The 16188-nt window shown below is 55.6% G+C and overlaps 1 protein-coding gene across 2 annotated transcripts in view; it reads right to left on the reverse strand.

The window, feature by feature from the left end:
• Positions 1–6953: 6953 nt before the first annotated feature.
• The window catches only part of FGF17 (fibroblast growth factor 17), an 11852-nt gene continuing 2617 nt past the window's right edge, over positions 6954–16188 (reverse strand). Inside the window, exons 3-5 of one of the 2 annotated variants that reach the window (XM_019546127.1) lie at positions 11756–11900; positions 8646–8752; positions 6954–8096 (exon numbers count right to left, since the gene is read on the reverse strand). In XM_019546127.1, the coding sequence (XP_019401672.1) occupies positions 7800–8096; positions 8646–8752; positions 11756–11900 (549 nt within the window). In that variant the 3' untranslated portion in view covers positions 6954–7799. Of the gene's footprint in view, positions 8097–8645; positions 8753–11755; positions 11934–16188 lie in introns of both variants that reach the window. The other variant, XM_019546126.1, reaches the window with a different exon arrangement.

The raw sequence follows: 16188 nt of genomic DNA on the forward strand, positions 1-16188 counted from the left end.
TGACGGCTGAGGTTCTTCCCTGCACCCAGGGGTGCCTGGGGAGGCAGATCTCCCCTCCCAGGACATGCACAGCACCCCGCAGGCACCTTCCCTGCTGCATGGGGGAGCTGCAACTCCGGGTTAGACCCCCACCCCATTGATTAGTGTAACAGGAACCTCCCCTGCACCACCTTCCCCAGCAAGCCCCCATCAGGATGAGCCCACGCTGGCACCAAGCAGCTGGGAGTCACCACGGGAAGGACTGCCACGGCACGTGCTTCCGTACCTAACTTATACACAAGTGTCCTATATAGGGCTGGTGAGGGATACAGCCTGCACCTCTGCGCTCCCCCTCCATGCATGCCCCCCATTTCTCAATGGGGACAAAGCCGCACAATGTGGTTGGTGCGTTCATCTCACAACACTGGGATCCATCATACAGTTCAATAGCACCTGGTGCACACTTACACAGAGGGTGCCGTGCTGGAGTGATCCCGACACACCTACACGCGCATACCTCTCCACACACAAACCCACGCTGGTGTGAGCTGTCTGCCATACACGGAGGGTGCTGTGCTGCTCTGGCCCCTACGCACATATGCACACCCTCACTTTAGTGGTAGCTGTGATGCCTGCTACTATTTCAGCACTCCCTCTTCTCTTCGGTCCCCTGTAAAGGACAACCCCGGGAGGTAACCAGGAGGAAGGAAGCCTGACTTCTCAGGATTGACACTTGGAGTGGCCAACAGTGGGCTCTGCCTGCCCTGTGACCAGAAACCCCACCACCTGGCAGTGCCCGCTATCTGCACAAGGCCTTGAATCTGGGGCACAGCCCCCACAGCTGTCCCTGCGAGTGGCCAAAGTGGCGTACCTGGCACAGATACTCGGGGAAGGGCTTGCTCTGCATGTGAGGGGAAAGATCCCAGCCCCTTCCCCTGAGAGCCCAGAGCCAGAGGCCCAGCAAAAAACAAGTGATGCAATGAATTGCCTTTTTCACTCCAACCTGCAACCTGCTGGTGCCCCCTGGCGCCTGAAACTGGTGGGACAAAGCAGTGGGCACCGCTGCAGGGAAGGAAAGGTGAGAGCTGCCCTTGGGGGGCTGAAATGCGGCATTTCACTCTGTGCAGCAGGCAGGCGTCATCCCTAGAGATGCCAGTGCTTGTGGGCAGCTCCGGTGGAGTTTGTCCTGCTGCGCAGCATTCAAGGGCATGCCTGCTGTGTGCGCCCAATCTGTGTCAAAACATCTGGGTTCTGGCTGTGGCATAAGAGGCCACCTCCCCATGTGACGCTGTCACTGACTCCCCCCCTCCCCCCAGTGCAATTGTCATCAGTGCACAGTGAGTGTGAAAAGTGGTTGTTTAGATCAGGTTACCCCTAGGACACCTCTGATGTGTCTGGCAGTGCCAAGGCTGGGCCCGTGGCCTCCTTTGTCCTTCCCCTCGGCACTGCTCTGGAGTCTGCCTGTCCCAGAGCCAGCAGCTGCACTCATCAGATGAAGCCCCCACCATCAGGTCACCAACACGGCTCATGGGGAGTTGCATTAAAGACCACTAAGGGAGCACTTATCTGCTTCACCTGGTCTCCTGGGTCCGCAGGGCTCTGCCCAGGTGGTGCCATGGATGTTTTCATCTCTGAGGTCTTCACCCTGCCCACAGATGTCTCAGCAGCTGGGGGAGAAGCTGCACTTACCTGGCCAGCCAGCAAAGCCACATGCCTCTGTGAGCAGCAGCGAGTTCCCAGCGCTGCTTCCTCAACCCCAAACCTGTTAGGTTTGGATAGAGCCAGCCTAAACATGAACAGAGGCACTAACGAGCTGGCAGGGGCTGAGAAGATGAACAGTGATGGAGGTGGGGGGAGCTACCTAGGCACCAATGCCCCCAGCGTGCCCAGGCCCTGTGCAGTAAGGTGGAAAGCCATGAGCCCAGAGCCCAGTTCCCGTGAGCCAGAGCGAATGAGGCCAAACCGTTCCAGTCATAATGATCCAGCCACGTCCGCACAAAAGCCCAAGTTATGTTAAGGCATCAGCCCCGTGGCGGGTGCATGGATCTGGCTTTCCCAGCCCAGCCAGCCAGGTGACAGGCTGGATTGGAGAAATGCAGCTTGCAGAGAGCCAGGGAAATGTCATCTGGGATTGCCACCTGTACCCATTGCCCCTCCGTCCGCACCAGTCCCTGGCTGAGAACCCCCTTTGAGCAAGCCACAGGCCTCTGTGGGACCCCCTGCGTGACATTTTGCTGAAAGCAGAGGGGTGCACCCAGGATGCTGTAGGATGCCAGTGTCCCCGTTACTTTCCTTCCTTTCCGGCTCTATCTGTCGTGTTAGCGTCCAGGCCTGGAGGCTGGCAATGCCTGTCACTGCGTGGAGTCCGCCGTAGGTGGTGGGAACTCAGAAGGGCCACGGCTACTTGGGGACTGTCTCTCCCAGCAACGGTCACATGTGTCTGCCCCCCAGGTAACAGGGGAACCCGGCAGAGCCACCTTCACGGCTGGGCTTCATCCCATTTGCAGTGCAAAGCTCTTGGACCTGAGCGCCCTTGGCGACTACACACGGTCCAAGGCAATACTGAGCTGCCCAAGTGCCCCGCTCCAAATGCAACCCCCCCCAGTGACCAGCCTGCCGGGGCCTGAACCACCACCACTCCCCCGCCCCGTGGCTTCAGGCCTGCGATGCTTGAGGCTGCCTTGCTGAAGGGCGAAGTCCCGAGTGCCAGGAGCTCTGCAAACTCCCTGCCCTGGGTTGTGCCCCCTCTCCGCCCCGCGACAGGGGCTGGTCAGCCTGCAGGCTCTCTTTGCAGGCCCCCCCGCACTCGGGGTGGGTGGCCTCAGGGGAGACACTCCCAGGGCTCAGGCTCGTCTCTAATTTGCCGCGCCGGCATCTGCTCTTTCATTCCGCCGGAGCCGCATTCCCAGACTCCCTGCCCCGCTAACTTTATTAATTGCATGAGAGGTGCCATTATTACTTCCCTTTCCAGCGAGTTAATCTGGCCAGCATTGAGACCCTTCCAGTCCCAGCTGGGTCCCCGGGTACCTCCCACTTGAGAAGCCCCCTCCCCACACAGGCTCACACAAGACCTTTCAAGCTACCAGCCAGGGTCGGCGAGGAACTAAGCGGCCCGATGAGAAAAGCCTTGGGAAAGACATTTTGCTTTTAATATGGGGGCTCCCGTGCGTCCCAGCCTGCGGCCGGGTGGGACACCCTTGACTGCACTTTTTGCACAGAAGGACATTCCAGTCCCCACCCCGCCCCCGTCCCCCCAGGTCTCACCTCAAAAAACAAGAAAGAAACAGTGTGAGTTTTTTCTTCCCTGGCCATAATTAAAAAGGACTCACCCTTCAGACTCCATTCTATATGGGGAGGTCAAGAAGAATGAGAGGGGAGGGGAAACACCCCCCCCCCCCCAAAAAAAAATAAAAGGAGGGACGGGGGCGGCAAAGGAGGGGGAAGAGGGGAAAAAAAAAATTAAAGCGGAGATTATACAAAGGGAACTCCCCCACCTTTGAAGCTGGGTGGAAGCGGGGAGGGGGGAGCCGGGAGAGGCAGCCCCAGCCCTTTTAGAGCAGAATGTCTCAGATTCCTGCGGAAACAAGAACCAAACGCTATGAGGCCGAAGGAAAAGGAGATGGGGGGGAATTAAAGCAGCCCCATTGCTAATTCTCTGCCTGTCACACCTGGGAGCAGGCTCCTGGCTGCATTGTTTGGCAGTAATTGCTGGGTGTTGCATTTCCCTCCTGCTTTAAAGGTTCATTTAACTCAAACTGTTATAATTTTCCCTTTTTTCCCTCCCCCCCACCCACCTCCCAACGCCACCTCAGTGGCCTCCGCGCCGCATTAAGAGTTGCAGAGCTTTGTCAATGCCTTGTTTTAGACCCGGTTAAAGGATTAAGATTCTTCCCCCCAACCCCCAAATGCTTATTGTGCCGGGAAAAGCAATTACAGGGAGCAGTCGGACAGCGTGGGTCGGCGGGGCAGGGACATGAAGCTGTAGGGGGGAAAGTCGGGGTGTCCGTGGCAGCCTCACCATCCCGGGGGAGCCTGGGTGTTCGCTCCCAGGGAGCAGCAGCAGGCACCTGCTCGGAGAATGGGAGGCCTCTGACCTCAATGTGGTCCCCAAGGATGCTGTCCCCAAGCATAAATTCTGCCCCTGCCTCCCCCATCTTCCTCCAGTACCTTCTAGGGCGCGGGTCCCGAGGTGCTGCGCGGACAAGCAGTGCGGCACGTCGGTGTGCCAGCCGAGCCCTCGTCCAACCCGACCTCGAGGGAGGCGACCAGCAGCGAGCACCTGCTCTGCAGAGGCGCTCAGCTAAGGGGACTCCATCCTCCACCTCTCTGCAGCCCTCGAAACAGGCCACACCGGCAAGTGCTCCCCACGCGGCATCTGATGCGGGGTCCGCAGCTGAGGCTCATGGCCCAGGATGTCTCCCTCCTTCCTCAGAGCTCAAAAGCCAGCCTCGCCAAGGCCCTGCACCAACGCCAGCCTGCAAACTCGGGGTGCAGGCTCCCTGGGTCCGCTCCGTCCCTGCGCCCGGCTGGACTGGCCAGGGCTGGACACAAGCATGGGTGAATCAGGCAGATAGAAAGGTCATGTGTCAATTATTATTATCATGATCTCTGGCGAAGGGGGGCCCGATCCTAAAAGTTCACCCAGGGCCACCACGAGTGTAGGGGAGGCAGGCCCAGCGGGTGAAGACAGCAAACGCCCACCCCCGGCCGCTTGGCACGGAGGGCCTGCCCGCAGCGAAGCAGGGGGAAGCTAGTACGGGTGCCAGGAGCGGAGAAGGGGGAGCTCCCACTGCCTCCGCGCGTGGCATCGATGCCTTCTTCCCAAGCACGAGCGCTCCCGAGTGCGGAGCGACACCCCGGCTCCGGCGAACCTGATCCCCAGCGGAGGCAATGCACGCTGCAGGGCTCGGGCTGCCAGAGACGCACACAGCCGGCAAATCCCCTCTAATGCCTCCCACCCCGGGGGGATTAAGCCCGGGCAGGATCGCCCTGGTGGCGGGCACCAGGCCCTCCCTGCCGGGGGAGGGCGCGGCCGGACGGGAGGCAGAGCAAAGCTCCCCTTTTGTGTGCTGGCGGAAGCCACTGCGCTTGGCTCCTAATTTGCTGCTGATTGACTGGAGTCTAATGTTTCCCCTTCAGGTGCAGCCTCCCCAGACATGGCCCCTCTCTGCTCATTTGGAGGGGCCGGAGCCCGTTCCCAGCCCCAGAACAAGAGGAGGCTTTATCACCTTTGGCTGGGCTGGCAAGGCCTCCTGGGCCCCCTCTCCCCTCCTCACAGCTCCAGCCCCACGCCCCGCTTTCAAGCAGGCCCTTTGATCTCTCCCAAATCCCCCTGTATCTAAAGAGTAGCCAGGTATTCAGCCCACTCCTAACTAAGGTTTCCAGACACCTCAGAGTGGGGAAAAGGCTTTCCCCTTTCCCATCACTTAACGAGACTTCAAGTGCATTAGCTGCTTGGGCGACAACAGGAATCAAAACTCGTAGAAGAGGCGATATCTTTGATTAGACCAACTCGGTATTTATTTGGTAAATATGAATTTTCATTTCTACCCAGGAGAACTTGTACACACCTACGCCGGACGAAGGGTGCATGTGCCCGAAAGCTTGCAGATAAATAAACTATTTTTGTTGCAAAGATCCAGTTGGTCTAATAACTTGTGGAAGAGGCGATATCTTTGATTAGATCAACTAGATCTTTGCAAGAAAAATATTGTACTTATTTGCAAGCTTTCAAGCACACACTCCCTTCGTCCGGCGTAGGCGTGTACAAGTTCTCCTGGGTAGAAATGAAAATTCGTATTTACCAAATAAATACCGAGTTGGTCTAATCAAAGGTATCGCCTCTTCCACGAGTTTTGATTCCTTTGGCCTCTATCAGTACAGTTACAACCTGGATACCTGGTACACAGGTGTAAAGAGCTCACTCAAGCCACAGGGCAAAGCAGAGACAGAGGCAGGGGCAGAAGCCGGCACACTGAATGAGAAGCCTGCTCCTAGCACTCTGCTATAGGACCCATAATGAGATGGGGCAGGGGTGGTTAGAGCATGTCATGGCACTACAAGAACATACAGAACCCCCTGGGTTTATGGTCAAAGAAGCCCATGATTGCTCCTTTGGGGAAGAGGGGAGAAGCAGCTTTTTGCTGCATGTGCAGCTTATTTAACACTTGACCCTACGCTCCACTTAGGAAGTAAAACTCCAACCCCTCTGACTGTGCTGTGACTGGACCCCAATATGACAAGGCGTGACTTGCGTCCCCCAAAACACCCCGGCCAGCTCCATAATGCTGCTTTGATGGACGCTTACAATAGCTCTGTCTCTCTCTAGAAGTTCATTTTTATTCATTTTAGGTTTAAAAAAAAAAGAAAACAAATTCCAAAAGCTATATGTTTAGGCCTAAAATGACAAGCCTTTAAAGCCTGAAGAAGATAACGGAGTGGGTAAAAAAAACCTAACAGGGATCCCTCCTTGTCTGAGAGGGCAATCATGGACGCTACGCCAAGTTGTTCTTTTAGTCAACTGGGGGTTTGTGGGGCAATGAAATGAAGGGCTGGGGTCCTACTGTCTTGGAGGGGGTTGTGTCAGAAGGTGGAGAGGGCATAGGAGGTGGGGGCTTTTCCCCCCCACAACCTGGGGGAATGGACTGGGAGCCGGGTTTCTCGCAGCACCCAGCTACGCCCCAATTCTGGGGGAAGCTGGACACGTACAACACAATAAATAAAATCAAGTGGCCTGCAACAATGATAGACCGGGGGGGAACAAGTGCTGGGGCCTTCGCTCTGCAACAGCAGGTCTCAACCTCCCCCTGGACCCCGCTTCTGCCAAAGCAGCGGCTTAGCTCAGAAGGGGGAGATGTCCCAGTGCTTCGGAGACTTCGAGTCGGTTCTTTGCTGGGCCAACCATTTCCCCGTGGAGGCCTGGGAAAGTCCTGCAGATTCTGATCTGTGCCGGTGGGGGAGCCGCACCACCCGATGACACGGCAATGGGCGACAGGGAGGCAAGCACCACGACAGCCTGCTGCTGCACGGGGAAGCCAGCGTGTCCTCAGCCCTTCTGCTGCCCTCCGGGGTTCCCAAGTCACCTGGATTTCTTGGATCTGGAACAGACCAAAGCAGTCTCTTGCCCGGCCGCGGTCCACAGAAGGAAACAGCCTAGGAGCTCGGCCGTGCCAGGATCCTTTCCCATAGTCCCCGAGCCAGTCCCGTGGCACTGCTCCCCCGCAGAGACGTCCCGCAGCCCGAGACTGCTCCGTGGCAGGCAGTTGGGCGCTGAGTTGGGGTCGAGGGATAATAAAACCAACCTTGCTCACTGCCAGGCGGGGAAAGCGGCCATCGGGCTGGAACGAGCACTTCCATGCCCATCGTGGGAGCTGAAGAAACCCCCCAGGAGCAAGCCCGTTGGCTGCCAGTCCTGCAGGGGGGCTTGCACAGAGGGGAGCAATGGGCAAACATCAGGGATTGTGACAGTGGGAGGCAAAGGGAAATCCAGCCTGGGATTACAAAGACTAGACATGCCCTCCTCAATCCAAGGTGTTTGCTCCCTCCAGCCAATAGTTTGTGCCTAAGAGAGTCAGAGTATAAAAATATAGCACCTTTGTGAGAAACATGGGGGGGTGGGGATGACAACACGGGCCTGGGAGGCACAGGGTGGGAGAGGCAGAGTCCTATGTGCCACCGGGGCAGTGGGCACGGGGGCGGGCACACAGCAGGCCGTGTTGTCTGATGAGGCCCGGGATGGAGCAGCTGCACAGGTGGCTGTGGGGCGCGCAGAGCAGGGGGGCATCCCACGTGTCCCCTGCGGGGCGGGGAAGCGTGTGACACTACGTGAGAGGCCGCGGGGGGCGGGTGCGCTTGGTCCTGCGGGTCGGCGACGAGGAGCCCACAAACTCAAACTGCTTCTGCCGCTCGGCGTTGTTGGGGAAGGGCAGCTGGCCGCGGTACAGGCGTTTGATGAAGTGGGCTTCCCGCTGGTTCTGCCGGCTTTTGGAGGCCTTGCGGGGGCGGCCCTTGCGCGTGAAGGCCATGTACCAGCCCTCGTGGCGCGCGTTCTGGAAGGCCGTGTAGTTGTTCTCCAGCACGATCTCGGTGAAGATGCAGTCTTTGCTCTTGCCGTTGGGCTGCATGGGGGTGAAGGAGAAGGGGGGAAAGGAGTAGGTTCCTCCAGCAAGGAAAGGGTTAAATGGATAGGGTTGCCGGCGTGCCAGGCATCACGGTGGCAAGCCCAGCTTTCCCTGCCCTTTCCTTCCCCACGATGCCAGAACCTGTGCAACGTGTGCAGTCGCTACCAGGGCCCGGATGTGGGGCAGCGGACCTAGGGCTGTGATGGGGCTACGCCGACTGCCATCGGTTGAGAGCCCAGTCTTTTATGAAGAGCCTAGGAACGGCAGCTGGGGCTCCTCAGGGTCGGCATCCCCTAGCACGCAGCCAGACAGAAAGACATCCCTGCGCCACGGTGCGCAAGGCCTGATCGTTCAGCCCATTCGACTGCACATCATCCTTGTGCTAAGTGCCGTGACCACTGCCTTTGGCTGAAGCACATCTCCCCAGGGGCACCCGGGATGGAAACCACAGGGGATGGGGTGGCCCTGGGTAGCAACCCAGCTTGGCGCTTGGGGTACAGCATGCAGTGGGGGGGGAGGGGAGGAGGTCCTAGGTCTGTGATTCACCTTTCCAATGAGCTTCCCTCTCTTGCTCATGCAGATGTACTTCTCGCTCTCGGCTCCCTTGATGCGCACGCGGCTCCCGAAAGTGTCCGTCTCCACAATCAGCTTTGCTGAAGGGAAGAGTGAGAGAAAGAGGGGTGGGGGGAGAGAGAAGGAGCCAGAGGGGACAGGAGAGAGCTCCTTCGAGCAACAGCCTGTCCACATGCTGGCTAGACTAGCGCTGGCTAGAGTGACATGCCGACAGGCAAAGCGTCCGTATCGTTGCAAACCCTGCTCTCGCCCACTTCTGTGCTCTGCTACCTGCAGCCTGCGCGGGTGTCTGCTTAGGCCACCTGGAGAAGGGGGCCGTGCCAGAGGGCAGTAGCTGTAGGTTGGGAAGTCAGGGCAGTTTCTTTCCAAGCAGCTTAGAGCAGCCTTGGCCTTTTACATGGAAATGGAGCATTTGTGTCAAGGACATTCAAGCTCATCCTTTGCAGCTCTCTGACACACAGCAGTTCCCAACATGTCATGTCCCAACAGTGGGTGATGGAGGATTCCCCAGGAGCAAATATAATGTACCGCTGGACTCTGCACCTTTGGCTTTTGCAGAAAGCTCAGGCTGAAACCATTGCCGCATTAGTGACAATTCCCATCATATTTACTGGGATGGCACATTTTTTGCCTTGCTGCTGGACTCTCTGCTTCCTTTAGGGGGGAAAAAGCAAGGTCTCCACCTTCCTGGTTGCAGAGAAGAGCTTTCAAGTGTGACCTGCAAGCAACTTAAAGGCTCAGAAACCAGCAAGCAAATAGCACCCCTGCCCCACAGCGTGGCATTCTCAAAATCTCATGATTTTTAAGACAGTCCCCTGGTTTGGGAAGGGTTAAGCCTGGCATGCAGGGAGTGGGAGTTGTTTATCACTGCTGGGTGCTAGGACTGTTGTATTTAATCTCTTGAAATGGGGGTGCCGTGGGGTTTGTGGGGTGCATTTCAGCCCAGAGACTGTTCTGGGCCTAGAGTGAGAAGCCAGCAGGATGCATGTTTTTTTCTCTGTCCTCTGTCTCCAGCGTAACGCTTGCTGCTGCAGACGACTAGTTAGAAGCAGCAGGCGTGGATGGATATACATGGAGGCAAAACTGTACAGCTCTGAGCCCTGTTGCACTGTGGGACCCACCAGGGGCCTGCGCTCTTCTAGACGAGCACATCAGTGCGCTCCCCTGTTGTAATAACTGGGAGAGACCTCCCCACATTTCTGAATGCATGGATCCCACCTCTCAAACTAATCAGGTGGCTCCAAGCTGAGCTCTAGCTGTGGCTAATGCCACCTCCAAGCACCTTCCACCTCAGCCCTGGATGAGTAACAGCAATGAAGTCAGATGAGACGCTTGCCTCCCACCCTTAGGCCTCCGGCTGCAGCTGCTAAATCAAGCTGATTAGGAAAGGCAAGTTTAGGATAAAGAAAGGCAAGCTGCACTGGTCCTGCTTCATGCACCTAAGCGTGGCTGCTTGGTGCTTCAAGAGGACAGCCCTTCTCCCTGTGGACTGGACGTAGTCCTAGGTGCATGCAGAAACTGCCACGGGGGAAGTTCATGCCAAGGGGGTGGGTTCTGTATTCCCCAGTCTGCAAAGTCTCTTATCTGCTGCGCTTTCAGGAAGACGTGCACCATTTCCTTTATAACGAGACAGTTTCCATCCAATGGGACAATTAAGATTTTTGAATGTTCCTCACTGATTGGTCCACAGCTGGTCTGCCATGCCTTTCCTGATGAGACCTAATTAACTGATCCTACCCAATTTCTCAACAGATAGAGGAATTCCCCCTTCTGGGACAATTTTTAATTATCGTTTTTTTTTTTTCAGATGAAAGCTTCTGCAAAAGGGCTGCTTTTATCTTTTGGCTTTGGATAAACCCTCCTCTGAAAAGCATTACCATCTCTGTGCAACCCTGCAATAATTAAAAGTCCAGATAAACTTAGTATTATTCATAACACAGACCCTTTCCATTTACCCTGGTGCTGCTGCACGAATGGGAACCGGCCCATTCCGTTGTCTAACAATAGGGACATCAATGCAGGCTTATTTCTTCTCCCACAGAAGCTGGAGAGCAGGAGCCAGATATATTTTAAACCCAGTTAAAAATCTTCCCTTTGATTAGCTCAACTGCTGAAGACAATGTACTAATCTTCCCAGCTACCTACATGTAGCTGTGTCTGAAGGTCAGACGAGATCTCAGCACCCTGCCTTTCTGCTGCTAATTGACATTTAACCCCCAATACCGCACTAATCTAAACTCAGCTGGAGTTGCTCATAATTTCACCCTAAGAGAATCTAGGTCTATTGTCCCCAGAGCAAAGCTGGATTGTTACCGTAACAAGCCATTGTACCTTTGACACACTGCATTCCCTCCTGATGGTCAGATCATCCCCAATAACCTTGGCAGGAGATATTTTGGACATGCTGGATTCTTAAACCAAAATAGGGACATCTTGTCCCCACTGAAGCCTCAGGGAGCTTTGCCTCTGTTCCCAATAGGGCCAAGCTTTCGCTTGTCCTGAGAAAGCTCAGGTTGGACTGGAGTGTGCGTTTCACGACCGGGTGCAACCTTGCCCACGCTGGAGAAGAAATGCAGTGTCTACTCCATGGTCACCCTCATGACTCGCTGAGAACAAAACTTGGAAGTCAGGACTGAAGTCCCCCCAGGACTCGTTTCCAACCAAAGCTGTGAACACCTTGCTCCAAACCCCTGCTCCCCCACTTCCCTGCTAGACCTGGGACTAGACCGCGGGATTCTTGATGTCAAGCCCTACCCCGCTTTCAACATCGTTCAACCTCATTCCTCTCCAGTGCTAGGCACGGAAACCAGATGCGTGGATGTCTGGTCTCCTGCTTTGGCCAGCAAGTTGTTGCATGATTATTCATTATCACCAGCACTACAGCTATGCCTAGCAGCCCTTGGCATGGGCTAACACCCCACTGTTGGCAATGGGCTTTACCAACCCGATTCCAGAGGTGCCGTGCAGCCAGATGTGACTGATGCAACCCTCCCTGGAAAGCCTGGCATTCCCTTGGCGCAAGGGACACCCCTCCAGCCTGCCTCTTTTCATCCCACACAGCTGAAGTGCTCCAAGCTTCTTACCAAACTTGTTGCCGTCCTCTGCGGTGGCCGTGATCCTTTTGCCGTTCACTTGGACGTGCTTGCCGCTGGTCCGGCTGTACAGCTGGTACTCCCTGATCTGCCTCCGACTCAGCTGGTCTGTCATGGCGCCCTGGTCCCTCACGTACTGGTTAAAATTAGGAGACGGTTGATTCTCCCCCTTTGTTTACAAAGGGAAAAATAAAATCAATTTGTTTTGGACAGCCCCACAGACGTGGCGAGGGTGTTGAATCGGGAGCCAACGCTGGAGCCTCCTGGGTGGGAGGCCTGGGCAGACCAGTGGCGTGAGGTCTGATGCCCTGCAGAGCATGCTGGCTAGATGGCATGAGTTCAGAGCCAGGAGCTAACCCATGGACATCCTGGCAGGGATGGAGGTGGGTGCCCTGCAGAGGAGGCCGCAGGCATGCCGCAGCCTGGCCCGAAGGCAGACGTTCCTCTAGGCAGGAGTCCATATGTGGGGTTGGGGTAGGAGCCCAGGACATTGGAGGGGAGCTCCCAAGCAAACTCATGGACCCACTCGAGATGCCAGGGCATCCTTGGTCTGGCCCCATCCCATGCAGGCAGCGATTCAAGGCCATTGCCACGGGGATTGCAGGGAGATGATCATTTTGAGCAGAGGCCCTCACTCTAACTCCAGCACTCACTTCACCCAAACCGGCTGCTACAAATGGAGTTACTAGGCAGCTCTGGCAGAGGACAGATTGGGGTATATCTGCGCCACACACGCACACGGGGGAATGCTTGTATGGTTCCCCTACCCCATCCATCCTGCTCAGGCCTCTTGGAGAGACAGTCTACTGGGAAACAACCTCACTGGGGTCTCTTCTCCTGTTACGGGGCACTTGGGATGGTTCCCAGTTATGGGTTTATGAGCCCTGTCACCCACCGAAAGTCCTTCTCTCCTGTGATAACAAGACTCAGTGCTGCAGAGAGACGATGCCCACTCTGCACAGACAAGTGTCTGGTCCACGTCTCCGTCTATTCACCGCCGTCTGCTCTCTACCGGTGAGACGGTCTATTCGTATAGTGCATGGGATAGTCCACTGATCTCATCTTTGAGTTACCATATATAAATCATCCATCCATCTATTGCAACGCTGTCTATCCATCCACCCATCACCATGGTATCTGAGCACCTTCATATCATACTACCAACACAGGGCTTATTAGCATGCTGGAGGAGAAAGTGAAACAGATGAAGCTCTTTTTTTAGCCTCACCATAACCGTCCTCAGTAAATGAGAACAGGCAGGAAATAGGCTGCGGGAGAGAAGGAAAATGCTTTCCACTTAACAAGTCTTTCTCCGTGTGTGGGATCAGAAAAGACCGGGTGGGGAGGTCCTGTCCCTGAAACATTATAGTCAGGAGCAGCGTGCGAGAGAGGTCCACGCTGGGCAGAGCAGGCCCAGGCCAGCTTGAGGCATCTGTCAAAACACAAGCTACTTGCTGGTGCCCTTAGCCTGAGCATGCAGAGCTTGTGCTGCTGTCTTGCACGTTCCCCTGACCGCCCTCCAGTACTCCTGCAGGAGCCGGGCTCACCCTTAGAAGTGTCCAGGCCCGCAGACCAGGGCTGCACACGGCAGGACGGCAAGGGAGCTGCCGAACCGAGAGGCAGACGTGTCCCAGGGGCCACAGCCGATGCCGACACTCCCAGAGCGAAGCAGAACTTCGCTGCTGCGCTCCAGTGCCCCAGGACACGCCAGAGCCTGCCACCGGCCTCCCCGATCCCAAAGCAAATGTTAAACCGGAGCCGCGGAGCCTGACAAACCCGTTGCAATGTCCCAGCCGACAGAGCTTGTGATAACCGAAGCAACCCGTGCGTGACTGCAGCCTTCACCGGCCAGGCTACAACCAGGGCACCCAGAAGGCGTGCGGGGAACGGGGGCTCTTTCTGAGCAGCAAAGCATCACGGATCAGATAAATATCCCAGCTCATTTCAAGCTGCCCCCCCTTTCATCCGACTCCACCTCAGTTCCCCTGGAAAGCATCTTAAGCCGTAGCAAACTCAGCAACAAGCCCTGTTAGGCTTTTCTGTCAATGCAGAGAGGTGGAGAAGGCCGACAGATTTGCGGGTTTGGGTACAAACGCCTTTGCGCTACGGAGCTAGTACGCCGCCAGTGAGCTGCAGGGACAGGCGCTCTCCCCTCTCCTCTCCTCCCAGCAAAACGGAGGGCCAAATGCCACTTACACGCGTGCCCCAGCCGGGATTACAACAGACTCAGCTGATGTCACCAAGAGCAAGATCAGCGTTTGCTCTTAGCTGGATTCTCCTCTCACCGACACCCGATTTTGCACCGGCTCAATGCAGCTGATGTCTATATCTGGAAGGACTTCGGATCCACAGAATCAGCCCAGAACATGCAGCTCACTCCCAGGGCTGCTAAATAAAGTGTGTATTGTGCCCCAACGGGCTTTGTGACTCATGTTAATGCCCCACCACAAACACACGCTCCCCAACACAAGAGTTATTATATGGTAAACGCCAGCTAATTACCACGGACAAGCTGATTGAGGATTATCAGCATTGTGGCCCATCTGTATTACAGAGCCAGAGCTATCACCCAGCAGTCACACTTCAATCAGGGGCTTTTTATGAAAGGGGCTTCATTTAATCTCTATGCAAGTGGAGTAGGAAGCCCTGATGTTAAGAGCCAAGGGTGAGATTTTCAAAGCTGCTTAAGAGATCTGGATGCCCTGTTCAGACAACTAAATTAGAGCCGCTCACATCCATCTTACTGAAACCTTGGTTTCCCAGTGAAAAATGACTCGAGTCAAAATTGCCCAGAAAGAAAAGGAAAAAAGCTTCAAACCATGTTGCGTACAAATGGTCCTTTTGGGGGCAATGTTGGTAAATCGCTGCTTCTGGTCTGTTTGCTCGCTTGGCTGGCTTTCAGCCACTATTTTGAATAACAGTTCTCAGACAGGGGACTTCTTTCCCCCAAACTGACACTATTTGTCCAAACTCGTTAATACATATATGTTTTTTAAACTGGGAAACAAAAACCTGTCTAAAGGAAATGTAGATTAAAACGTGTTGGATTTTTTAGCAACAACAACTGGAGTGTTTGAAGCCATTCTAGTCCAGACCCCTGAGCTCGGGCTGTCTCAGCCAGAATGAAAACTTATAGCTTGGGCATGACACCTGGACAAATATATAGAGCCAAATCCTCAGCTAGTGCAAATGGGTGTCACTCCTTTGACTGCAATGGAATAATAATGGCCATTAGTCAACTTTCTGCCGGCCCGAATTGCAGCCTGGCTGTTGGCAGAGCAGAACCAAGACCCTGGCTGCCCACTGCTAATTCAGGGCCAGATCCAACAAGCTTTTTTGCCACTGATTTGGGTGGAATAGGAGTAAGCTTCTTCCTTAAACCATTTCAATGGCTGGAGGTGATGGACAGATTTTTGTTTTAAATTCAGCTCATCAAAGACATTCCCAGAGCGGTGATATGGACCACTGGCTGGCTCAGGCCTGTCTGCTTAAGAGAGAAAAACAATAAAAAAAAACTGGTAACAAATACAGCCTGGGTCCCCCTGGATCAGCATTGTCTCTGTATTTCATGGATGTCTTTGGAGTTGGAGCGCTCACTCGGGCCCGGGTCCTCCGAAGAAGGTTGCTCCCGTAAGAAGAGAAATAAGCAGCCGGCTTGTCCACAGGGATTCAGAGCGCTTCAGATGTGGCTCTGTCGCTAGGAGCCACGCGTCTGGGAAAGCCCATCACAGCAGTACACGATAGCTGCTCTTGAGATGGCACTTTTCTGCTTGTAAGGAGTGCAGAAAGCTCCTCTTAACCCTGCGGCAAACAGCTCATCCAGCCGAGCGCAGCAGGGAGGGCCGGGCCCTCAGAACCGCTTCGACTTGATGTCCTGGCAAGCCTCGATGCCTGCCTGTGTGTGGCGCGCGTCTCGAGTCGCCCTTCTGCAAACCGAATTTCACTCCAAGGCGCGAGGTATTGCCTGCAGCCTGGCAAGTGCGCTCCCAGCCCGTATGCCTGTGCCGGCGAGCTTCCTCTCGCTGGAAACAGCAAGCTGCACGCTCATCACGGGTGGTTTGGCAGAGGCCTAGCGCCCCGCTGCTCCCCGTGCTTATCGCACCATGCTGGACCGGAGTGGGGCGGCTCTGTGCTCTGCTTGGGGAGGGCACTAGGGGCGCGGATGTGCCAGGTAGGACCCAGGCGGGTCCCCGCTAGGTGAGTGGCTGCAGCTGCTCCTAGCAGCCCAGCTGCAAGCCGCGCTAGCTTGCTTCCCCCCCCCATCCCTGGCTCCGCTCCATTCCCCCCTTGAGTGACTGTCCCACCTTGCCCCTTGCAATTCAGCAGCCCCCTGTCAGGGCAGATCACAAGGGGAAACCTCTCCCCTCCCCTTCCCCACCTCCCTCACAAAGGCGGACAGAGCAAAGCTAGCAAAGATCACAGCC

This window comes from Crocodylus porosus, unplaced genomic scaffold, assembly GCF_001723895.1.
Source record: "Crocodylus porosus isolate Cpor-Errol unplaced genomic scaffold, CroPor_comp1, whole genome shotgun sequence".
NCBI lineage: Eukaryota > Metazoa > Chordata > Crocodylia > Crocodylidae > Crocodylus > Crocodylus porosus.